Below are 24,566 nucleotides of genomic sequence, written 5' to 3' on the forward strand. Positions count from 1 at the left end.
CCCCCCCATCCACCCCCCCCCCCCCCCGGGGCCCAACCTCATCACTGTGTTCCAGAGACTGGGAGGGTGAAGGGCTGACAAAGGGAGAGCCAAGAAACAGCCTGAGAGGGGCTGGGGGGTATCTGCGACATTCCTCCTGCTCCTTTGAGGTCCCCTGAATGTAGGAGCCTCCTGGGACAATGGGTGAGAAGGGGCTGCCCGCGGGAGAGGCAGGAATCCGTTCCTCTAAGCCCTGCTCTTCTTCTGACTCAAGTGATGTATGGCTCTGGGGGAGCCCTCGGCTGGGACCCACAACGGACAACCCTGTCTCAGCCTGTTGGTGCCGCCAACAAGCCCTCCTTGCCTGGCTCAGGCACTGACTTGGGGGCTGAGACTCTGCTGCTGGTCCCGCGGCCCAGCTCTAGCGTCTGCTGCTCAGCAAGGCCTCACCGCACCAGCAGCGAGTTCCCTGCTCCCCCTGGGAGTGCCCAGACACCTCCACTCAACGTCCAAGGTGGCCTCATTTCTCGGTCCGCATCTCTTTCTTCCTCCCCATGGGTCTAAGTGCTCCTGGAGGGCAAGGCTGGCTCATCAGCTGGGAGGTGCTCCTCCCATCCCCACTTCCAGGGCCCCACACAGCCCTGGACCTGGGACAGCAGGTGGTCCAGGCCAGTGGTGAATGAAGGACTATGGCGGGGCTGGTTTCTGCGGCCCTGTTGGGGGCCCTGGGAGACAGGGCATGACTCACAGCCCTGAGGCCACAGCTGGCAAACTGCCTATCCCCTGAGCATTGTTGACCTGGACAGGATCAGGGAGAGCTGTCCCCCGTCCGTCTGTGTCTCTGCCCCTCCTAATGTTTGCTTTACCTTTCTTTCCTCTTCCGTCCTTCGCCTCCCAGGGGAGTATGCTGAGGGTGTCAGTGAGCGAGACATCCTGCTCATTCACTCCTGCCGTCAGTGGACAACGGTGACAGCCCATACCCTGGAGGAGGGCCACTACGTCATCGGACCCAAGATTGACATCCCCCTGCAGTATCCAGGTGTGCCCAGCCAGGGACAGATGACATAGAGCCACTGGGGGGTAGGCGGGTGGGGGGTGGGGCTTGGGAGAAGCTCTTGTGACCACCCTTTCCTTGGAGCCCCAGGGCTGAGTGCGGGCCTGGCTGGCAGGGGGCGGTTAGGGCCCAGCGGTTTTCATTACTGTTCCAGGGAGTCCTGGTTTTCTTGTTGCAAACCTTTGATTCACATTTTATTTTAAAATAGATTTTAAATGATTAAAAAAATACCCGCACTGTCAGATTGCTACAAATCATACCTTAACCCCAATGAGAGACCTGAGGTGTGTACAGAAACGAAGGGAGGCTCGGGCTGATTATCCGGCTGCCTCTGTCCACGGTAATTCTGTTCTTCCCAATTTTCGTGTTAAACTCATTGTTTTCGTTGACTGACTTTTAAAGTGAATGTTAAAAGTTTAGGCTTTTAAATAAGATTATGCTAATGAACTTCTTTTATCTTTTATATGTATGATATTGGGATCCTACATCAGATTTTGTTTGAAGGATTCTGCTGCTGGAAAGGGAAAGTACAGCCCTTGTATTTTACCCGTGATAAAACAGAGGGTTTAAGAGGAAGTGACTTGCTCAGAGTCACATTGCTAGTAAGCCGCAGAAGCTAGTAAGCAGCAGAGCGTGGGCTAGAACCCGCGTAACCTGACTCCTGGGCTGGTGCTTGCTTGCCCCGCACCAGCAATGCAGGGTCGTTGTCACCTGGGTGGGAAGGATGGGAATCTGGTGGCCCCATCCCAGCGATGCCCCCGTGTGAGTCCACGATTGCACAGCTCCTGTGTGTTAAACCCATGGCTGCCTTCCAGACACTGAGCTGAGTGTTTCATCATTTTATCCTCATGGCCACCCTGTGAGAAAGTCTTATTAATTCCATTAACTCACAAACTGAGTCTCCAGGAGCTTCAATAGCTTGGCCTCCACCCCCAGCCCTTCTTGGGTCTCCTCTGAACCAGGGGGACAGGACTCAGACAAAGGCTTCTGCTCTTTACGACAACCCTGCGAAGCTGGTACCCCCATAGCCCTCACACCCCATTTAGAAGATGAGAAAACTCTCTCAAGTGTCTTTTTGACCTGGGGTTCTGTCCTGAGCCCTGAACCCCTGAGAAGGCCTGCTTAGAAGCTAGAAACTTCCCAGGCTGGGTATCTATCTGGGTCTAGGAAGAGGTCCCAGGTTGTCTTTTTGGGATAAAAAAGCAAAAATTGGAAAAAGCCCTCACTGACAGAAGTGTGACTTTATTTCAGTTGTGTGATTAAAAATCTGGGAAACCAAGGCACAGCGCCTCCTGGGGAAGAGTGAGTGCAGGAGGCTTCTAGCCCTTCCCCTATGTCTTTTGGTGGCCCAGCGTGCATGTGGACGGTGTGGTCATGGGGTGACAGCTGGCCTGTAGGAGAGGCACATCCCCATCAGCATCTTTCCAGTGGGTGGCTCGTGGGGGAGGGGAGGCCAGGCCCCTTAGGAGCAGGAGGGGCGGGGTAACGAGGAAGCTGAGTGCAGAGCCCAGTTCCTCTTAATGAATTAATAATGAGGTGGGCGGGGGCAGTGGCTGCGGACGGAGGGCGGCGGGGGAGGGGAGTGCAGCCCAGCACCCGGGGAGTCAGGGGGAACCTGGCTGCTCTGAGGCAGCCCCCACCTCCCGCGTGGGCGGCCGGGGGTCTCTGGTCAGCGACCGCTGGCACTCTGGGAGCTAAGCCGTTTGCGTCCATTTCACAGATGGGAAAACTGAAGCCTACAGAGATTAGTGTGCCTAAGGTGACACAGCCGGTTGGTGCCCGAGATGGGATCCAACCAGGTCTGTCTGCCCCCAAGTCTGTACATTTACCCATCATTCTTGAGAGAACGGCTGCCGGGTCGGGTGCTGGGAGGAGGGGGAGAGAAGCAGGGCTGCTTCGGGCTGGACCGGACGCCGGGCAGCGCACAGGTGTCCTAGGAGGGGAGGGCAAGGAGCAGGGGCAGGCGGGGCGGTGAGGGGGGAGAAGGTCCTTGTGCCCGCGGGGTCCTCGGGGGTCTCGGGCCGGGGAAGGCAGGAGAGGAAGCTGCAGCGGGAGTAAAGGCTTCCAGGGGCTAGAGCCTCACTCCCTGGAGGGCTCCCTTCCTTCCTTCCTCCTGCAGTAATGCCCGGTGCTGGGCTCGGGCTGCGGCCGAGCCGGTGGTGCTGGCTACCATGGTTACATCGATCTGCCGGCCACATCCTCCCCCTGCTGCAGCCCTGACTTGGCTCCAGCTCTCCCCACAGGGGGCAGGGGGCATTTGTCCCCGCATGGCTGCCTGGGGTAGGGGGGGCTTGTGTGTTGGGGGGGGGGTCTGGGTGAGGGAGCGGCACTGCTCCCGGTAGGAAGGTAGCAGGTGTGCAGCTCCTGTCACCGGGACCCCCAGACCGCTGTTCCTTGCCAGGCGCCTCCCCACGGCATCCCTGCTGCCCGCAAGGGCTGTGGCACGTCTTCTTAGAGGGTCTCAGAGTGGTGAGGGCAGGACTCCCTTCCCAGCTTTCTCCCGGGCACCTGCCTTTCTCTGTCTCCGTTTTTACTCTTTTTCTGCTTCTAGATGCTCATGGACTCTGTCCGTGGCCCTTTCCTGCTTCCTACCCAGCTCTGGGGAGGTGAGGTGGGGGGTCCTCAGTCTGGGATGCTGGCTGGGTTTGGGGGAATCCAGGACCCCCCACCCTGGATACAAAATGGTGTTTGTGTTCATGCCAGGAGTACGCTGTGGGCATTTTTCTGGGAAGACGGTTCCCAGCCGTTTAAGATCCTCTGTTGTTCTTCTTCCCTTGAGCCATCTTCCCTGCCCTTGTGAAGACTCCTGCTGTGGGCTGGTGACCTTCAGTCTGTCCTTCTGACCCGCAGTCCCCAAGCCCTGCCCCCGCATGCTCGCCCCGCCCCCCCCAGGAGCACCCCCTGGAGGGCCTCACTTGGCCTCCTCAGCACTGGCTCTGGCCCCACAACATGTTACTTCCGGTTCCCAGGGTCCGTTAGCAGCTCTGCCAGCTCCTCTTTTTTTTTTTTTTTCTTCTTTTTTCTTCGTCTTTTCTTTCTTGTAGTTTCAAGTTTTTATTTAAATTCCAGGTAACATACAGTGTAATATTCGCTTCCAGTGTAGAATTTGGGGATTCATCACTTACTTACAACCGCCGGTGCTCATCAGGACGAGCGCCCTCCTTGGTCCGCATCCCCCATCCCCCATCCCCCATCCTGCCCATCCCCTGCCCACCGCCCTCCAGCAGCCCTCAGCTTGTTGTGTAGCGTTAGGGGTCTGTTTTGCCAGCTCTATATCTCCGGGGCTGGTAGCCCGGGTCCTCTCCTCCCCTGCCTACTCCTAATGTGCCACCCTGGTCTTCCTTCCACGTACCCCTCGGTCTGCTGGATTCTGCTGTTCCCGCAGCTGCTGTTCCAGCTCGGCTGCAGAGCGGTCACTGGCTGATTTACCTGACCGGCCGCCCCACTTTCTTTACGGAGCTCAACTTGGATCTTGGCATTTCCTTGCTCAAAACACTGTAATTGCTTTCATTTCTTTTTCTTTTGTCTCTTTGTTTTTTTGAGGGGAGGGGTCAGATGACCCTTTATTGAAATACTTCCCTTTCTGTTTCTTACCTAGCGGGCATCCCACGGCACCTCTGTTGATGCTGTCTGAGGTCATGGAGGTGGCAACCATCATCCTTGCAGCCTACAGACTGGGCAGTCCCCAGGATCTCTTGAATGGTTCCAGAGAGTTCTCTAGCTAAAGATGCATGCCGCTTCTGTGGGGCAATGTTGACAGTCTCCTCAAAAGTGATGTTTCCACTATGATTCAGGTTTTTCTGCTTCTTTCTGTCTCTTGGCGGTTCATTGAGGGCTTCAATGATCAGAGCAGAGGCAGAAGGTACCAGTTCAGTCTGGGCCTGTCTGTCCTGAATGGTCAATGTCACTGTCCTCCTTAGACCCTTGCAATCACCACTGACCCAGGCGATGTCCTCACTCACCTTGTTTGGAGACGGACCCAGGGGGCCAGTCTTGGGGGCCCAGCAGACGTGGCCCCAGCTTCCCCACCGGTGTACCTCAGGTGTAAGACTTGGATCTCGTTGGGATTGAATTTAGGCGAAAAGCCGAAAAGCCCAAAGCTCATTTCTTCCTGAGTAGAATCCTTCTGCCTTAGTCTGGCATTCAGAGCATTTCATCATCCGGGTGCTACTTCCCCTGCTGTCGTCCCCTTCCTCAAGTCCTGGGCACAGACCTCCCCTATCGGCCGGCAGTCTGCTCTCGAGACTCGGTCTGGTTCGAGCCAGTTCTTCCGTGTGCAGGTCTGTTCCATAAAACTCTTCTCCTTCTCTCAAGATCCCCTCAGGCTGCCAGGCGGGTTCCCTCTAACTCTGTGGTCCTCCGGCTCTCTAGTCCGGGTCCCCACCTGCTGGCCGTGGGTGCTCACGCACTCTGTGGGAGTCCCTGGGTTTGCACCCTCTGCCTGGGCTAACCCAACGTCTGGCACACATAGTGGGCCCCATAACTGTGGATTGAATACATGCTTGGCCCTTGACTGCACCAACCACCAGGAAGACTATGGAAGCTAACGAGCCTCCTTGTCTCACCTTGGCCTGTTGACCCCTCACCTAAGATTCTCCTCTGTCTGTGGAAGGCCCGAGAAGGGGTCATCCGTCCAGATGTCCGGGAGTTTCGCAGCCTGTCTTTGTGCTCACGTAGGTGGGCGCATGATGTGTGTGTGACCAGTGAGGCGAGACTGTTTACACAGGGTGTTAGCTTCATGGATTAGCCTCCTTCTTTGAAAGTCCGTGTCTTCTGGGGGCATCCGCTGAGCCAGCCAAAACAGCCCTGAACTGTAGGCTTGGAAGGCCTCCTCTGAGGGAGGGGCTTTTGCTGGGCTCAGGTCAGAGGCCTCTGGAATGGTGGGGCTGGACGTTGGGACCAGGACAGGGAGAGGGAACAGAGCTGGAGTCTGTGCGGCTCTCTCGAGGCCTCCAAGGTCTAGGGCTGAGCCCCCAGTCTGCCCAGTGCAGTGGTGAGGGTCAGTAATCCGACGTTGACACGTCGGATGCCAGATCCAGACAGGGCCCCGAATCACCTGTTCCAGCACCCTCAGATGAGGACCCAGAGAGGGGGAGGGGCTTGTCTAGGGTCCCAGCAAGTCAGAGTGGGGCTGGGACAGAGCTAGGAGCCAGCATCTCCAGTGGCACACTGATGCGTGGTTAGAGGCCAGCTCTGTGGGCAAGTGTTCAGCTGCTACTTTGCATCTGGATTTCTCACCCACCCACAAGCTCTCCCTGGGGTTCTAGGTGCTATGTCTGTGGTCACCTTTGCCCTTGAGCCGGCTGGCCAGCCCCTTCTACCTCCTGTGGGTGCAAACCTGCCTTTCTGGCCGCCTGGGTCCCAGCGGGGCTGGCTGCCATGAGGGTAGCAGGAAGCAGGGACTAGCAGGCAGGCCCGCCCTAGCAGCCTGTGCTCCTCCTTCGTAGGGAAGTTCAAGCTCCTGGAGCAGGCCCGGGATGTGCGGGAGCCAGTGAGGTACTTCAGCAGCGTGGAGGAGGTGGCCAGTGTCTTCCCTGACCGCATCTTTGTGATGGAAGCCATCACCTTCAGTGTCAAGGTCAGTCCTTGCCACACCAGGCAGGATGCCCCCACACTGGTTGGAGGGTTGCCTTTAGGCGGAAGGGGTCAGTGTGGCTCCTGGCAGCTCCTTGATGGCATGATTGGGCTGTATCAGAAGAGCTAGGTGCATGACCGACAGGCCTGCAGAACTTTCTGGAAAGGTGGTGAGGCGGGCCGTGTGTGGAGTGTCCTGCCCTGACCTGGAGACCGTCGGGGCAGCCTGTGCTAGCGTCCACCGGTGCAGGGGTAGTGGTTGTTGGGGGAGGGGACGCAGTACCGACAGGCCCCCACTTGTGTACAGATTGCTCTTTACTGTTTACAAACCCTTATCCATCAACTCATTTCTCTTCACAGTAGCCTTGTGGAGTGGGTGGGGCATTATTACTGCCCACATTGTAAAGATAATCATGCTAAAAGTTGTCATTTATTGGATAGTCTCTTAAGTATGTCCCTGTACATACAGCAGTTCTTCCAAGTAAGTTATTACGTGAGGCCGCTCATGTAAGGCTGCACAATGCTCTGTGGCCTTTCCAGGCGGGAAGGTGCGTCTCCGAGCCCCCCAGTCCAGCGGTCTTGACCGGGCTTCAGCGCCACCCTGGGAGCCTCAAAGGGTGGCTTGCCCTGGGGCTCCGGCTCAGGCCTCCCGCGTTTCTGGGCTCCGCAGGTGGTGTCGGGCGAATTCAGCGAGGACAGCGAGGTCTACAACTTCACGCTGCACGCGGGCGACGAGCTCACTCTCATGGGCCAGGCGGAGATCTTATGCGCCAAGACCCCCAAGGAGCGCTCGCGCTTCACCACGCTGCTGCGCAAGCTGGGCCGGGCTGGGGCGCTGGCCGGGGTGGCGCGGCTGGGCGCGGGGACGCGGCGGCCGCGGCGAGCGCGCAGGCCCATCAAGGGCAAGATGCCGTGCCTCATCTGCATGAACCACCGCACCAACGAGAGCCTGAGCCTGCCCTTCCAGTGCCAGGGCCGCTTCAGCACGCGCAGCCCGCTGGAGCTGCAGATGCAGGAGGGCGAGCACACGGTGCGTGCCATCATCGAGCGCGTGCGGCTGCCGGTGAACGTGCTGGTGCCCAGCCGGCCGCCGCGCAACCCGTACGACCTGCACCCGGTGCGGGAGGGCCACTGCTACAAGCTGGTCAGCATCATCTCCAAGACCGTGGTGCTGGGGCTGGCGCTGCGCCGCGAGGGCCCGGCGCCGCTGCACTTCCTGCTGCTCACCGACACGCCGCGCTTCGCGCTGCCGCAGGGCCTGCTGGCCGGGGACCCGCGCGTGGAGCGCCTGGTGCGCGACAGCGCCTCCTACTGCCGCGGCGAGCTTGCGCGAGCCTTCCGCGACATGCGCGGGCCCCGCGAACTGGCTGATGACTGCGCCAGCCAGCGCCCTCTCGGCCCTCTGCACCGCCGCGCCCCCGCGCGCCCCTGCGCCCGCCCGCGCCTCCGGCCCACCCGGCGACTGCGACCAGGAGTACGTGAGCCCGGACTGGGCCGGCGCCCCTGAGCCCGCCGCGCCGCCCGCTGAGATCCCCTACGAGGAGCTGTGGACGCACCAGGCGACCGAGGGCCTCGCCGAGGGCCGGGCCCGGGCGCCCCCTGGACCCGACCTCATCTCTTTCGGGGCCGCCGGGCCGCCCCGCCTGGAGCCCGAGGCGCCGTCGCCTCCCCCCGTCCCCCCCAAGTCCGAGGCGGTGAGTGGCCGCCATGTTGGCGGGAAGGGAAGGGTGGGAGGCAGGGAGCGGAGCTGGGGGCTCTCTCTCCTCCAGGGAGGAAGATGGCCGGCCAGATGCAAGTTCTCCTGAGCCCCAGCCTGCAGCCCCTGGAGTGTGTGACAGAGGGGACCTGGGAGGGGGGCGGTGGAAGGGGAGAAGAACAAGGGGAAAGACACAGGAGCAGATTTGTAGTAAAGCATACTAGAGACAGCGGCACTGGGAGTTCTGGAGACAAAGATGCTAGTAGGTCTCTAGCTTGAGAGAATTTGGGGATGAGCTCTGAAGGTCCCACAGAAAAGGAGTCCTTTAAGTTGTCCAGTGAAAAGAAGGCCCTGTGATGGAATAAGTTTAGAAAAATGTAGTGGATGATTCCTAGCTCAACCCCTCCTTACGTTGGAGCCACAGAACTTTGGTTTTATTTAAGGCTCTGAGAAGTCCTGCACTAAGGAACCCTATTTATGCCTAACGCAGAATTTCCCAACCATACTTGTTCATAGAAATGGACTATAGTTTTTAACATCCCAGGGAGTCCACTTTGAGTATTTGACTTATAAAGAAGGGATCCAGATGGCAGATACTTGTCCTTCCCTTTCGTCTCCTTGTCACACCACTTTCCTTTTCCTTGAGGGGGGACTAGGTTGACTTACCTGTTTCGATCTACTTCTGTCTTCTCTTACATTCATGATGGGTTTCCAAGGCCATGGTAGATGGTGTATGTGGGCTCTCTCAGAGTGAAACAGGCTGGAGAGACCAGAAGGGTTGGGGGTGGGTGAGTAGTTGGAGGTAAGGCAAAGGCAGTCTCATGGCAAAGTGTCAGGTCCAGACACCCTCCTTGTCCACCTGCTTAGGAAAGGGAAGATAGGAGTGTCTGCTGCTTGGGGACAGGGTGTGGAGTCATGGCCCTCTGCTTGCAGGTGAAGGAGGAGTGCCGCCTGCTCAATGCCCCCCCTGTACCTCCCCGGGGTGGCAATGACAGCGGCCGGCTCTCAGGCAGCCCCCCGGTGCCCCCACGCTTCTCCAAGCTGCAGCCTGTCCACTCGCCTAGCTCCAGCCTCTCCTACTACTCGTCTGGCCTCCAGGATGGGTGAGCCCCTGCCTTCTCTCGGTGCTGGGTCCTCCTGAGGGCGATTGAGGAGGGGAAGGGCAGGGAGAGGGGAGCCAGTGCTGAGGGAGAGGAAGAATCCAGGCCTGCCGTCCAGAGCGGGTAGTTCTGGAGGGTGCCGGGGCTGGAACGCACTGCTTCGCTTTCCGCCTTCCTGCTTCGGCTGGTTCCTTTCCTAAGTGCTGACGATTGGGTGGGAACACTGCTCAGGTTCCCTCCAGACTGGCATCGGCCACAGGATGGACTGCTCTTTGCTCTATTAAAATTTTTATGTAATTCAGTTTAGTTTAATTTTTCCTGGTGTAGGAGAGGCTGGAAGAAAGATTAGGCCAGTCCCAGGGGGTCTCGGGCCTTGGGGGCTGGGGTGCGAGCAGATGTTGTGAGATCCGAGTGGCGGTCTCTGGCCTGGCGGAGCGGTTTGCCGTGTCCTGCGTGTGAGCCTGTGGCGTCTCCGCCTTGCACTGGCTTACCCTTCCGTCTGTGTGTGTCTCTCTCCGGCCACAGGGCAGGTTCTCGCAGTGGCAGCGGCTCTCCGTCACCAGATGCCTACTCCCTTTATTGCTACCCATGCACCTGGGGAGACTGCAAGGCAGGCGAGTCCTCCAGCCGCCCACCCCCGGGACCCCTGCCCTCGACCACGCAGCCCAGCCAGGCCGCCCGGGCCCTTGCAGAGCCCCTGAGCGGTCGAGCCACCTCCCTCTTGGGGGCTGACACCCCCGTCAAGGCGTATCACAGCTGCCCGCCTCTGTTCAAGCCCTCTCACCCCCAGAAACGCTTTGCTCCGTTCGGAGCTCTCAACCCCTTTTCGGGGCCTGCCTACACCTCGGGCCCTTCAGTGGCTTCCTCTTCTGGGCCCATCACCAGCTCGGGTCCCCTGGCTACCTCCAGCCCTGCTTTTTCTCCAGGCCCGGGCTCACCAGGCCAGGCCTATCCCGCTGCTCCCACCTCCTGTCCCACCTCCTGTCCCACCTCCTCCTCCTCTTCCTCTGAGTGGCAGGAGCCATCCCTGGAGCCCTTTGATCCCTTTGAGCTGGGCCAGGGCAGTTCTCCAGAGCCTGAGCTGCTGCGCTGTCAGGAGCCCAGAGCTATGGGGGCACCCCGCCTTTCGCCGCTTGGACCCCCCAGGGCCTTTGAACCAGAAAGCTTGGTGCTGCGGCAGGTCCCCACCCCGCTGTCACCGGTGGCCCTGCAGGGGCCCGAGGCAGGCGGAGCACGGCTCCTTCTCCCCCAAGGGCGCCTGGAAGGGCCTCCTGCCAGTCCCCGGGAGGGGACTGCAGGCTGGGGAGGCCGGGATGCCTCCTCCTGGCAGCCCCCTGCTGACCTGTCTGCACTCTCCCTGGAAGAAGTCTCTCGAAGTCTGCGTTTCATTGGGCTCTCGGAGGACGTGGTGAGCTTCTTTGCCCGGGAACGCATTGATGGCAGCATCTTCGTGCAGCTCAGTGAGGACATCCTGGCGGATGACTTCCATCTCACCAAGCTGCAGGTCAAGAAGATCATGCAGTTCATCAAAGGCTGGCGGCCCAAGATCTGAGCCTCCCAGCGCGGAGGCGGCGGGGGTTAGCCGGGTCTGCGGGGGCCGCGCCCGGAGCAGATCTTCCCGCAACGAGAGTCTGTGCCGAGATGGAGGCAGCTAGGCTGCCCCTCGGGGTGAATCCAGGGCAGACACACTTGGAAACGGGGACGTCTGGCCTTTGTGCCGAGTGGGGAGGGGGCTGGAGGTGCCAGTGCACACCTGGGCCTGGGGACACGTTGCTGTGATTCCCGCGGGGGGCGCGTGTCAAAAGGAGGATGGTGACCCGACATCCTCCCACGTCCTGACGCAGAGCTTCACAGACCTCTCGCGCCGCTCAAGCTTGTAGGTGCAGGTTAGGCACAGGGAAGCAGGTGTCCGTAATCTAAGCACAAATTCCCCAAGTGCCCCCTCTCTCCTCTGTGCTCTGTGCACGTTTGGCCTTAGCGGCCCCAGAGTCTGGGGGCCGTTTCTGTATCTCTGGGGTGCCCTTCCTTTCCCCTACTATGAATTCGGGCCCTGGCCCCGGGTGCAGGGGTGTCAAGGACGAGCCTGTGCCACTGCGCCTCGAGGCTCCAGCTCCGTGCACTGCGGACCTGCTCATCTAGTTAGCACGGCAGGTGTCCCCTGACGGCTCTAGTGCCCGGGCTTCTGCCTTCCGTCCTGCCGGCTTGGGTCCGGTCTGAGAAGGTTCTCACTCCATGGACGAGCAGGTAGACTGCGGTCAGCTGCTCCTGGATTCTAGAGGCAAGTGGCCTTCAATCACCCCCACTTCCCCCGTCTCCTGCCCCCTTCACTTGACTCTGGCAAACACGTGGTGTCCTCCTCTGGTTTTCTGTCACTGGCACAGGTGGGATAGGTGGGAAGGAGAAAGCACGGTGGTTTGGGAAAACCGGCTCTCCTGCTCCTGGAGCTCGGGCCTCCTGCCCTTGTTCATATGCCTCAGGTCAGGCGTCTGGGGTCTGGGTCCCGGGCACAGCGATCTGCTGGCACCTGGAGCAGCTGGCCTTTGCGTACACTACCCGTCCCCCCGCGCTCTCCCGGTGTCACCCACCCCGAGCCGCACTAACTGCTCATGCCACTAGCGTCGGGCCCTAGACAGACCAGGCTTCTTTTCGGCCTTATCTAGCCTACCTAGATATTTATTTCCTCCATTTTTCTCTCGAGTAGTGAAGCCGTGCTGGTGCTTGTGCCCCGCGCAGGGGAGGGGAGTCGGGAGTAGAGCACACACGCGGTCATGCTGAAGCACTGGGTTTCCTTGCCGATCACTCTGTGAATCCTCAAGGACTCGGGAAATAAACTCTGGAGCGCTGAACAGTAGTGGGGGTGCAACTCTGGGCGTCCACGCTCTCTTCCTCTGGAGGGCCCCGGGACCGACAGGTACGACGTGTAGGCCTCTGGGCAGGGGAGGACTTTGGAATGGGGTGTGCGTGCTGCCCACTCCTGGGTTCCCTTCTGAAAGCCCCTCCTCAGCCCCGACCCTACAGGCACCTTCCAGTTCCCACCGTTTCAACCTAATTTCTACCTTCTCGTGCTGAGTGGAAAGCTCCAGGTCAACAGCCAGGGCCCAAGTTTAAGTTCCTGCACTGACCAAATGCCTGCCTGAGGCTCTCCCAGAGACCCCATTTAGAAGCCCATTAATGGCTCTGGCGAGAAGATCCGTTTTCTATTTTCTGCCGGTCATCTGAAAATCCCAACGCACAGATGACTTGGTTTTAGAGTCTGGCTTCACAGCAACCGTGAGTAGTCCGTGGAGACAGCGCAAAGCTCTCTGCCCACGGCTCCGGCACAGCTGGCACCAGGGGGACGTGAGGGGCTGCACCGGGAGTGGAGGCAGGAGCAGTGGGTCCCACGAGTTCAGAGCATGGCCTGCAGAGTATGGTCTGCACACGTGCAGTGTGGGCCCCTCTGTCAGACTGGTCACGAGCCTCAGGGTGCTGCTGCTACCAGGACAGGCGCGCAGGGTTGGCTCAGCATTCCTTGAACTGCTCAGTGTGGTCTCCGATGATCCATCTGTCCTTCCATGCTCTGGGGTAGCCAAGACGAGCAGGATCTATTGACCAGGAAAATATTCTCTCCTCTGCTTCACTCAAACGGTAACATCCTGAGAACACGTGAGTCCCACCACGGAAAGAACTGGATACCACTGTGCTACAAGGCATTACGGTTTGGGGAAAGAAGTCTCTCCCAGCCTCCAAGCCTGTGGCACTTCCCCTGCTCTGGTCAGTCGGGCCTCTCCCCCATGGCAAGCAGAAGCCCGCCAGAGCGGGTCAACACGGCCAGGTTTCAAAGGCTTTGGCGCATCAAGTCCCCCTTTGTCATCACGGTCTCTCTCTTAAGGTGCTGCCTAGAACTCTCCCAACACATTCACACCCCCAAAGCCCAGGGCTTTATTCTGGCTCCTTGAAGGGGAGGGGTTAAACTGGAAGGGCAAAGACAGAAGAAAGAGGAGCAGGCAGAGAGGCTGTTAGAAGTTTGGTTTTTATTGTTATCACGTATGTGGCTGGGTGCGGAACGGCCCGGGCCACCCCCCGGCCCCGGAGGAACAGGCAGCAAGACGGCTCTGGAGACACTGGTGCTCGGGGTGTCGGGACTTAACGGGTTCCTCCTAACATGAAGTGCAAACTCCTTCACAGCCAGACGTCCCCAGGAGGGCGGGGCTGTCCCAGCTGAAGGCACTTTAACCAGGGCGCACATCCAGGGCCGGAGTGTTTGCCTCCTGGTTCCTCTGGTACGTGTCGACGCCACTGTGCCAGCGCCCCAGTGCGGCTGGCCGCTGGGCGAGTGTGCCAGGGAGCAGGGCCAGGGCCTGCTCACTGGAAGAACTTCTTGTTAGGGCTGCTGGCGTGGTCGATGAGCAGCTGGCACGGGCTGAACTGTGTTCCATAGGCGGCCTCGTACTTCCTGAGCCGGTCCACGATCTTCTGAGCACCATACAGATCCACGAAGCGGAAGGGCCCTAAAAGGAAAACCAGGACTTTGCGGAAGGAGACAACAGAACGAGCTCTAGGATAAATCAAGCTACCTTCCCAACTTGCAAGACCAACCTCCAAGACATGGGGGAAAGCCGAGCCCAAAGACTGCGCCGATGTCCCCCTCTGTGGGTGTGGCCAAGATCCCTTCCTGCAGGCACATGACGGCCTCATTCACAAATCTGGTCACCAGGCGGTACTGAATGTCTTCGTCAGAGGAGCTGCCGACGGGGGGGAGAGAGACGTTCAGGTAGAGGAAGCGTCACGGGGGGGAGGGGTACAGGGGCTGCAGTGCAGAGATGAAGGAAGGCTGGTGCCACTGGCGCTCCGAGGGCCGGCCCTGCTCCTGGCAGGATGGCTCAGAGCTCCTTGCCCTAACTAACCAGAGGCTGGCACCTGGAACGGGCTGGGCGGAGCAGACGGCCGCTCCTGCCAACGTCAGCCATCAATTAGAAATGATAAAGAGGGCTGGGGCGGGTGAAAGGGGCCTAGGATGATAGTTTTTCTAGTTGCTCTCCAGACCTTCAGAGGAAGGCTGGAGCAGGGATCTTTCCAAGGCTCAGCTACAGTCCTTACCACGATGCCTGGCAGAAAATGAGACAGGACGTTTCGGAAGGGCAAAAGTATTCTGGTCAGGTAAGGTGATTATCACAGGGAAGATGGAAGACGGCTGAGAAGCTCTGGACTGAAGAGAAACAGGTTCCCACGCTATTAGGTACTTAAAGTTAACTCACACGTCCGACTTCGGGGGCACCTTCAGACTTGCCAAAATACCATCCATGTCAGAATTCACATTCTTACTCTTCACACCCTCCTGGTAGATGTAAAAGCCCTTCCCAGACTTGCGACCTAAAAGAAGCCAGAAGCGGGAGAATTACCAAGTCTCAGAGCCTAGGCCTGCAAGTCCGCTGTAAAGCTCGAGCCTCTCAACTGTGTTCCTGAATTTGTCTGTCTAGCTAAACCCTACAAATTTAGTGTTTGTCAGCAGAGTCGGCAAAGAAGGAAAAACGATCTCGTGTTTCTCAGGGCTTGAAGATCTGTGTATGTGGATGGGAAAGGCCACTTGGGTGAGCTTTAATGTCCAGCTATGCGACACCAGGACCTAGGATATGCCCTGGTCCTAGTGGTGATTTTGCTGTTCCTTTGCCAAGAGAGCGAGCCACGGGGCCGAGTCTGCTCCTGCAGCATCACAAGCGTGTTAGAGGCCTTGGGCCCGATGAAAAGGCCTGTCTTGCGTACCTTGGGCAATGGCAGAGACTCAGGCCAGGGTTCTGCCTAACAGGTTGTCATGAAACCATTTAAAAACTTGCCCATGATAGTGGGCTCTGTGTTCAGGAAAAACTCCCACATGGGCCTTCTGTAACCATGTGTCTCAGGAAACTGCTCTGACGGTGTCAGTTCCTCTGCGGCTACTCACCCAGGAAGCCCCTGGACACCATCTGCTTTAGCAGTTCTACGCTTCCACCTCCAAACCGCTCCCCGAAGGCTTTGCCCAGATCTTCTGATACGTGTTTTGCTACATCCACACCCACTTCATCGACCAGCGTGGCAGCACCCACAGGAAAGCCAAAGCTTGTGGTAAGGGAATCCAGCTTCTTAGGCTCAACTCCTTCCTGAACGGGAGGTAAGCAGGGAACTTAGGGGAGGAAGGCGTTCCAGACCCTCCCGCAAGGGCTCCCCACGCTGGCCCTCCTGCACCTGCTTCTCCTGGGTGCCGCCGGGCCAGGACTGGGGCTGTCCCACTCAGGGAAAGCAAGGGTTTGGGAGCCAATGGGGGAAAGTCTGAGCCTGCCCTATCCCACCGCACTTCTCGGACTGAACGACTTCATTTCAGAGATGAATACGTTATTCATTCCCTCCTTGTCTGCAATTCTGAATCTCAGTAGTCCTGAGATTCCGTGGCAGACAGGGCAAAGTCTCCCACAACTCAGAGAAGAGACCACCCCACAGAGCAGTGTGGTGGAGCCCCCGAGCCTGTCCGAGGAGGTGTCCCCAAGGAGGTATGTAGCAGAAGCTGCTCCAGCACCTATCAGACCAAGTGGGCCTGTCTGTCTGTCTGTCTGCTCCCGCCTCAAAGGGAGGCAGGAGCTGTGCAGAAGAGCACGTCAGGAGGCGTTTGGTCCTAGTGGAGGAGGGAGGAAGGGAGCAGAGCGAAAGTTCTGCCCCTTGTAGGGCAGCAAATTCCATGATTTCCCACCACTGTGTGGAAGGACCGGGCACAAATGGGGCTTCTTGGAGAAGAGCCTGGACTTGGTGTATTAGAAGGAAGCCTGTTCCTCATCTTGACAGTACTAGTCTGGAGGACTGGTTTAAGGAGTGAGTGGAAGATGCCTCCAACATTCCGAGAGCAGTACCAACCTGGAGGATTCTGAGGACTTCAGACATCATGGGTGCGAGACACCTGGTGGTGTAGAAGCCAGGTCCGTCCTGCCGAGGGAGAGAACGTGAGCTCGCTGGCCCCTCCGCTGTAGGTACGACGCGAGGCTGAAAGCAGGCTCTCTTCCCCACGTGTCATTTCAAAATTCAAGGCAATTTATATTCCCAAACAGAATCGTTAAAATTACATTGTGGGGGAAGCCACAGCCAAGGCAGCACGGCATAGGGTTTCACAGCCACCCGAAAGTTCTGGAATGGCTGGGAGACCCTGCCACGTCCCAGACACTCTCAGACCCTGACTCAGCAGCACAGTCCATACCACTGTCCACACTGCACACAAGGGGAAATCATACCAAAAGGTGACCTATTTCCCCCAAAATAGTTATAAACGAGCCTGAAGGTATAAGGAATCTTAACAGAACTTTGCCCCCATCCGCTGCTGTTACACAGCTCCTTACCTTAACCACAATGATGACCTTCCCCTGCTTGAGCCCGACGGCTACCGCCGAAGCGGTCGTGTCCTTAGATGTTTTCTCGGTTGTGATAATCTCCAACAGCTGCATCTTGTCCACAGGAGAGAAGTAGTGCATGCCGATCACCTGGCAAGGGGAGCGCAAAGCCAACAGAGCTAAGAACGCGGAGGAGGAAACCGGCTAGCACTCATTTTTTTTGCTAGGAAAGCAAGGGAGATCCGGCTGAGTGGTTTGGCTCTGCGGTTCTTTGATAAAAAGTTCAGTATGTTCAGAGGGCTCATTGGAATCTTCCTCTTCCATCTGCTTCTAGAGCCTTCACTGAGGGCAACAGATTCTACCAACAATTAGTGCCAAAATCACAGCTAATGGCCGAACTAGATTTATCACGGAAGCATTCATTCCTCACTCACACTACTGATACTGAGGTTTAGAGGTGGGGGATGCAGGGCTAGGCAGAAGAATCCGTTAATACGCTGGACTGTCAGATGTGTCTGGATTTTACACAGATAGGTCTCACTACCAGGATACTGGGTTTAAATAGCATTTAACATTCCGGGCCATCTGGGTGACTCAGTCGGTTGAACGTCCGACTCTTGATTTCGGCTCAGGTCATGATGTGGGGGTCACTGAGATCAAGCCCTGTGTCGGGCTCTGAGCTCAACGGGGAGTCTGGGATTCTCTCTTTCCCTCTGCCCCTCTCCCCCACCCCCGCATTCTCTTTCTCTCTTTCAAATCTTAAAAAAAATTTATCAACATTCAAATGCACCTGAAGATTTGTTAAACCAATGATTCTCCAAGTGACGTAGCGGGACCAGCAACACTAGCATTGCCTGGGAAATTCAGAACTACAAATTCTCAGGCCCACCCCAGACCCAGGCCTACTGAATGAGAGATTTGGGGCAGGGTCCAGATCTGTGTTTAAGAACCCTTCCAGGGGCGCCTGGGTGGCTCAGTCGGTTAAAGCGGCTGCCTTCGGCTCAGGTCATGATCCCGGGGCCCTGGGACCAAGGCCACATCGGGCTCCCTGCTCGGCGGAGAGTCTGCTTCTCCCTCTCCCTCTGTCTGCCACTCTGCCTACTTGTGCTGTCTCTCAAGTAAATAAAATCTTTATGAAAAAAAAAAAAAAAGACCTTCCAGGTGATTGATTCTGATACACGCTGAAGTTCAGAACCTCCTACTTAAGCTGACAATTAGTCCTCCCAACTGAATTGCTGTGGGCGAGAATTCATAAATTTATGAATTTAATCATAAAATGTATAGTTCTGCTCCCCCTACCCTTGCTTGAAGATATAACTAATGATATCTACCATTTACTGACTGCTGGCTATCCGCTGTTCTTTAGTACATTCGCCATTTATTCCTTACATTTAATCCATCGCTCTGAACCAGTCAGTCTTATCTTGATGAGGAAAAAAGTCATTGGGGGTTAAAATTGGTAGCTCAGGGTCAGTTAGTGAATGGCAATGGGATTCCATCACAGTTGGCCTGTCTCCAAAGCCTGCCTACTCTCCATTATGTAATGCGCAGGTCACTTCAATGTCCCATAAACTTACCAATCCAAAGTTGCTCCTAAACCCTAAACTGTTCCTTATGTCTAAACTAAAAAGACAGGGGCGCCTGGGTGGCTCAGTCGTTAAGTGTCTGCCTTCGGCTCAGGGCGTGATCCCGGCGTTCTGGGATCGAGCCCCATATCAGGCTCCTCCGCTAGCAGCCTGCTTCTTCCTCTCCCACTCCCCCTGCTTGTGTTCCCTCTCTGGCTGGCTGTCTCTGTCAAATAAATAAATAAAATCTTAAAAAATAAATAAACTAAAAAGACAGGACCTGAGTCAGACTCAGACTTCTGAGCAAAAGGAACTAGGCTTTCTGACCTATAACTTATTCCTAATCAAACGCACAGACCTTAAGGTCTTTACTTGGATGGTTTTGACAATTACGTACACACTCGTGTAATCACTACCGCAAGCAAAATCTATCTGCATGATTCAAGAAAGTTGGGTCAAAGGTGACCAACTTGTCCTGGATAAACAGATGGCTGGTTGCCCTCCCTGTGCCCCTTTGAGCTTAATTTTACATAACAGGGGAAGCAGGTGGCAGAAGGTATCCAGCTACCTGGAGGCCAGGACTGCAAAGCATGACACTTTCCCCACTCCACTGGGAGAATGAGAAGTTAGCATCAAGGAGTCTCCTTGACTGACTTAAATGCTGCCGAGGCGCTCTGAGTGATGTGACACAGCCAGACTGTCACTCTGCCTTTATACTGTTCCTGTGTCTTCCCTCAGTGTCACACTGCTCCCTGTGACCTTTTCCTGCCGTCCCTGAACCTGCCTCTGTCAGGCCCCATACTGCTTCCATCTTCGGCGTGCTAAGAAATAAGATTACCTTGCCTTACTGAGCTATCAGAATAGGAGTAAACAGACTTGTGTTTTCCATGTAAGGACTCTATCTTCATTTCAGCTGCTTAAAGGTCTTTTCTATTTCCTTCCTACTTTTGGCTGGCTCTGGTTAGCTGAGGCTGATTGCTAGAGAGGTGAGGGGTTTTATTTCTCCTTGAGTGATTTCACTTTCCCTGCGTTACTCTGGTAGACAACAGAAGCCCGAAGATAATTTCCAGGCATCATTCCAAATACTCACTGGAAGTGCTTCTGCCCTTTCATGTCCCGGGTAGAAGCTCTCAGTGAACCCACAGGTGGACACGCTTCACCGCACCCCCTGATCTTGTATTCTTGGATGTGGAACTGGAACCAAACCTGTCTTAGATCGTCACCACTGTCCGCTCTGTAGCTGAAGTGATCAAAATTCTGGAGTATCCCCTCTTATTTTAGAGCCTATTTTTATTTGTTAAAATTTTAAAAATGTTTCTAAAGATTTTATTTTTTTGAAGTAATCTCTACACCCAACATGGGACTCAAACTCACAACCCCGAGATCACGAGTCGCATGCTCTACCGACTGGGCCAGCCGGGTGCCCCGTGGGCCTATCTTTAAATACCTAATCGTAATAAAGGTAGGTTTTACGAGCTGTTAGGGATGCAAATCACCTATAAAAGTATACTTTGGTTGTACTTCATTTGTCCCAGCATCTCACAATTGTCACAGTATTAGCTTCTCTGTGCCCAGTTTGGGGGAAGACGTCATCACCCCCTCACCTCACAATGCACACCCGGCCCTTCTCATTTTCTACGCCCTCCTCAGGATGCCCACGGCAGGAAACTACTTCGGGGTCTTCCCTCTGTTTAGAATTTACCTTCTCAGGTCTTTTGCTGACAGCAGCAATCTCATTGATCGGGAGAGCAGATGTGTTACTGGCAAAGATACAGTGATCCGGAATCACCTGCAGGGGAAAAGCATTTAAGAATGTGTCACGTAGGCCTGGGAGATGACTGGAGCCCGAAGCGGAGCTAAGACATGAAACCTGGGCTGGGCCCCGCTACCCCCACAGCTGCTCAGACAGTAGGTACTATTCGGCCAACATTTACAACCACCCAGCGCTTCTGTGATGGGGACTGTGTTGGCCTCGTTCTCTTTCCCATTCAGCCTTCTTTGAGTTCTGGCTCAGCGTCCTAACCTGGAGGCTGCATCTCAGGAGTCAGGTAAATAAGACACCTCAGATAAATACTGAAAAGATAACCTTGAGTCAAATCTCATTCATTTCAAGATCCAGCACGCGTATCAATCCCTCTTCTTGTTTGGATCTGCCCTCGAATCCGAAAGCTGATGATCCCCCCACCTTTTACCTTTATAAGAACAAGCCAGAACATGCATGCCTAGCTCATTTTATACAGGGTGCTGTTAAAACCGTGCACCACTGTAATTAATCCATGGCACACGAATCCTATTAACCATTAGCTTTACCATCCTGGAGAACAGTCTCTAATGGAGACTGTCTCAGCATTCTGTTCACGATCCCAAGTTATTCATGTATTCAGCTGTGTGCATAGAAAACACGGAAGGCACACCTGTTAAATTTGTGCACACTGGGACAGGCAAAATCCTAACACAGGAGATGGGAATCAAGGTTCAAGATACAGGCAACACACTGAAAAGCTGAGTGTAAAATAACATCAATTATAATGGGGACAAAGGTAAAACACCACATTAAGATTTTTCTAAATAGAAAAATGGGGAAAAAGCTAGAGAGGCACCTGTCGGACAAAACCTGGCTCGGCAGTCAGCTGTGTAAGGCCCCCGGATTTTCGTTAATCAAAGTGTGAGCTGAAAGCAGAGCGTGACTGCGAGGAAGTGAAGAGGCTCGAACGGCATGTCTGAGCGCTATGGCGCCTCACGCTGGTGGGGAAACTCTATGAAGAGCAGGCGGATGTCTCCAAAGACAGCTGGCACCAATTCCACCCCTCCTGTTTCCCGTGGGGCTCTCCTCCCATCCAGAGGTAAGGTCTACTTCCGCCTCCGGAGTCTTGTGACTTGCTCTTACCAACGGAAAGCAGGAGTGACACTCTGAGCGCCAGGCCTTAAGCAGCCCTGTTTTTTGCCCTCTTAGAAGCCAGAGGTCAACACTGTAGAGTTTGCTCAGAGTCTGCACTTCCTCTTGATCTGATCCCTCTTTCTCTTTCCCTTCCCTTGATCACTAGTTTCCCAACTGCTAAAACTAACACATCCTTCTCCATGCCGCTAGTCCCAAACCCAGATTTTCCAAAGCAAAGGCCACCACCTAGTCAGCTGGTCCATGCCCTTCTCTCCATGCTGCCCGCGTCTGCTTGCGCTGCTCCTCGGGATCTACCTGCCTCGGCTCAGGTACCCTCGAAGCCTCGGGAACACGCCTACCTCTCTGTGCCGAAATGCCGCTCAGCACAGAGGGAATACAATCCACGCAGCTCCTCTGAACCTCCTCCCTCGGCCGACTCTACATTACCCTTAGTCGAAAGGAAAGGTTTTCCAATGCACGGATTCCACAGCGGAAGCCGTCCCAAACAGAGCTGCTCGTCTTGTTTCTCAGCCCTCCGTAGGCTGTGTGGTGGAGCAGGGACCGTCCTCCTGCAGAGGCCACTGTAAGACTACGGCCACTACTCAGGACACCGGGAGTGCGGCCGAGCCAGTGCCATTTCGTGTGCACAATGTCCAATTCGGTTTATTTAACTGTAGACTGCTGCTCCAGGCCCCGGTTCTATCTTGCACCCGGGTTACTGTCATTTGTTCTCCTCTGGGCTCTTTCTTTACACCACCCACAACAGGAACTTGTTTTGTTTGTTTTGTTCCTGGCATGTAGAGCGGTTGAGATCAAGACCAAAGCAGCATTCCCACAAAGTAAGCATCTGAAATCTGCCTGGAGAGAGAATTTCTCCGCTACTTCCTGTGCTGGCTAGACCTGAAGTTTAGTTATGGCTTGTGGCCGCACCGAAATGTCAAGACCGTGAGCTGTACTCCATGAGGTTATCTATGTCTGGGTGACTGAACTCCCACAGAATGTTAATGAGCCTTGCTTTTCTTACCTCAGGACTCAGACTTGACTTTGAAACATACATACTGTGCATGGGTTCACATAAAAACGCCTAAGTTTGGACATGAACAACCCTATAAAAAGAACCATGAGTTTCCTTTTAAAAAAGCCTCTCTCTCTGTCCTCCGCTCACCAGGCTACGATTCAAGCGCAAGAGGCCTCTCACTTACCGCTTCTACTTCCTTTAGCACTCTGTGCTTAAGACTAAGGTCCTCAAAGACAGCTTCAATCACCATGTCAGCCTTTTCAAAACCCTGGTAATCGAGCTGCCCCATCAAGTTGCTGAAAATGGAGTCCCTTTCAAATGATGTTAGAGCTTTCTTCTTCACTTTATCATTCAATCTAGAAAAAACACAGTCCTAGTCAGAAGGAAGAATAGCAAACTTAACATTTATTGAGCGTCCACGGGCCAGACACTGCGTTATGTTTTTTACCAACTCTGCGAGGCAGTTCTGTTACTCCCATTTTGAGAGAGAAGAGTTGCTCAAATAGGCTCAGAGGGACGCATGGTCAAGTGGCTAGGTACTAGGCCAAAGGCAGGTTGGCCCTCAAGTCCACATCCTTTCTCCTGTAAGATGCCTGTAAATGTGAAACTTACATAAACTCTATCACTCATAAAACAGTTAAATTTGCCAAGAGGAGTAAACACAAATACTGGAATGGCAAAACAAAGAAGCGGCTCTGGTAACTCTCTCCCTGTAACAGAGGAAACACCCAACGTGTGTCCTGGACCACGTGGACTTAGACCTGATTATACATCATTTTGTTATTCTGTAAATGTCATCTTCTGGAAAAGAGAGACCAAGCATTATTTCTTATATTCTTAATCTATTTCCCAGTCAGCACATAGTAAGTAGTATTATATAGATTATATAAAATATTAACTCAAGGTTTCTTCTTTCCCACAGGGAGATAAAAAGGATTCCTGCTACTCAGACTTTAACTGATTACTTTTCACTGCCAAGAAAAACAGGCTCTCTCAGGTTATAATCTGACCACACTTTCAGAATAACTAGAATTTTCCTCTGAATGAAGAATGGAACTAAATCCCATTCATTAATTTCCTTAACCAAAAGAAAAATTAGAGCCACAAGGTAGGTTCTAAGAAGTATTCAAAGTCTTAAAAATATGGGTTCAACTCTCTTGGTTTCTGACCACCATGTGAGCAGTCAGCAAACCAGATGTCTGTCAGAGTCCAGAATGTTATTAGTTGCTCTAATCTCACAGGAAACAGGTCACAAGTCAGCAGTACGGTGAGGGGCACTCGCCAGAGCCTGAGGTTTCTGAGGCCCAAAGGGAAAGGTGGGGCACCTAAATCCAGAAGGGACAGAGTGGACCCTACGCTAGCACAACAATTTCTCATTTTGGTGACTGTACGGGATGGCGTTTAGGGGTGCTCACATGCTAGTCTCAGGGCAATGCTGTTATCGAGCACATGCCAATTTTTTTTTCTTCTGGTCACGAATCTTTTACTCCAACTCCTTGCTGTTTTACAATAGTCTGCCAAAATGATTAAACCTGCCATGCCGTGTATGGTAGCAATAAGAGCCTCCCTGCAGAAAAGAGCTCACACATGCTGAAGCTCCATAACCCCATTTAAGAAACAACAACTAAAAAAGCTCACTCAAGGGGCACCTGGGTGGTTCAGTTGGTTAAGTCTCTGCCTTGCGTCATGATCCCAGGTCCTAGGATCGAGCCCCGCATCCGGCTCCCTGCTCAGCAGGGGGGTCTGCTTCTCCCTCCTCCTCTGCCCCGTCCTCCCTGCTTGTGTTCTCTCTCTCTCTCAAATACCTAAATAAATAAATCTTAAAAAAAAAAATTCAACTGAAAGTCACACGTAGGACAGTCTACGTGCAGCCAGCTTGTCCATTACACTGGACCATGGAACTGGGCTAAAACCAATTTCTAGTCTGGCCAAGTGGCTGCTCAGTTTCTCCCCCTCTGCAAAACAGGCAGCATGTGGAAGGAAGAAAGGGATAGGTGGGCAGGAGGGAGAGTAATATTCACCTTTTATTAATTCAGAGGTAAGATGGAGACACAGTCTACAAAGCCTCAGACATTGTGGAATCAAATGTTTCCTGCTTCCCTACAGTAACGCCAGCCAAGAAATAGAAGGTTCATGAGTTTTGATCCCAGCCCCACCTTCAATGTGCAGTTATGGCACATTTCCTCCATCCTTGTCTTCCACAAAGTCGTGCTGTTTCAGTGTTCCATAACCATATGGCAGTGAGACGGCAACCACCAAAATTCACAAACCTGAGAATTTCTAGTCTTGATATCAAAGCATAAAATAAATGGCATTTAAAAATATCTGATAGTTTTCTCTTCTGCAGTCAGATATTACAGATTTCAATGATGTG

At 54.8% G+C, this 24,566-nt stretch overlaps 2 protein-coding genes and 1 pseudogene across 3 annotated transcripts in view; 1 reads left to right on the forward strand and 2 right to left on the reverse strand.

The window, feature by feature from the left end:
- Nucleotides 1-12,229, forward strand: part of GAREM2 (GRB2 associated regulator of MAPK1 subtype 2) — a 14,352-nt gene extending 2,123 nt beyond the window's left edge. Inside the window, 6 exon segments of the mRNA XM_040622982.1 lie at nucleotides 878-1,018; nucleotides 6,481-6,611; nucleotides 7,278-7,997; nucleotides 7,999-8,301; nucleotides 9,237-9,406; nucleotides 9,929-12,229. Of these exon segments, the coding sequence (XP_040478916.1) occupies nucleotides 878-1,018; nucleotides 6,481-6,611; nucleotides 7,278-7,997; nucleotides 7,999-8,301; nucleotides 9,237-9,406; nucleotides 9,929-10,955 (2,492 nt within the window). The 3' untranslated portion in view covers nucleotides 10,956-12,229.
- Nucleotides 4,058-5,293, reverse strand: LOC121100977 (annotated as a pseudogene).
- Nucleotides 12,230-13,396: 1,167 nt separating the features above from the next.
- HADHA (hydroxyacyl-CoA dehydrogenase trifunctional multienzyme complex subunit alpha) overlaps nucleotides 13,397-24,566 on the reverse strand; it is a 47,341-nt gene continuing 36,171 nt past the window's right edge. For both annotated transcript variants that reach the window (XM_008700352.2, XM_008700353.2), the window contains exons 13-20: nucleotides 22,377-22,548; nucleotides 19,999-20,085; nucleotides 16,741-16,881; nucleotides 16,265-16,333; nucleotides 15,324-15,519; nucleotides 14,641-14,755; nucleotides 13,982-14,127; nucleotides 13,397-13,893 (exon numbers count right to left, since the gene is read on the reverse strand). In XM_008700352.2, coding sequence (XP_008698574.2) covers nucleotides 13,748-13,893; nucleotides 13,982-14,127; nucleotides 14,641-14,755; nucleotides 15,324-15,519; nucleotides 16,265-16,333; nucleotides 16,741-16,881; nucleotides 19,999-20,085; nucleotides 22,377-22,548 — 1,072 coding nt within the window. In that variant the 3' untranslated portion in view covers nucleotides 13,397-13,747. The remainder of the gene's footprint in view (nucleotides 13,894-13,981; nucleotides 14,128-14,640; nucleotides 14,756-15,323; nucleotides 15,520-16,264; nucleotides 16,334-16,740; nucleotides 16,882-19,998; nucleotides 20,086-22,376; nucleotides 22,549-24,566) is intronic.

The sequence above is a fragment of the Ursus maritimus genome, unplaced genomic scaffold, assembly GCF_017311325.1.
Source record: "Ursus maritimus isolate PB19 unplaced genomic scaffold, ASM1731132v1 scaffold_6, whole genome shotgun sequence".
Classification (NCBI taxonomy): Eukaryota; Metazoa; Chordata; class Mammalia; order Carnivora; family Ursidae; genus Ursus; species Ursus maritimus.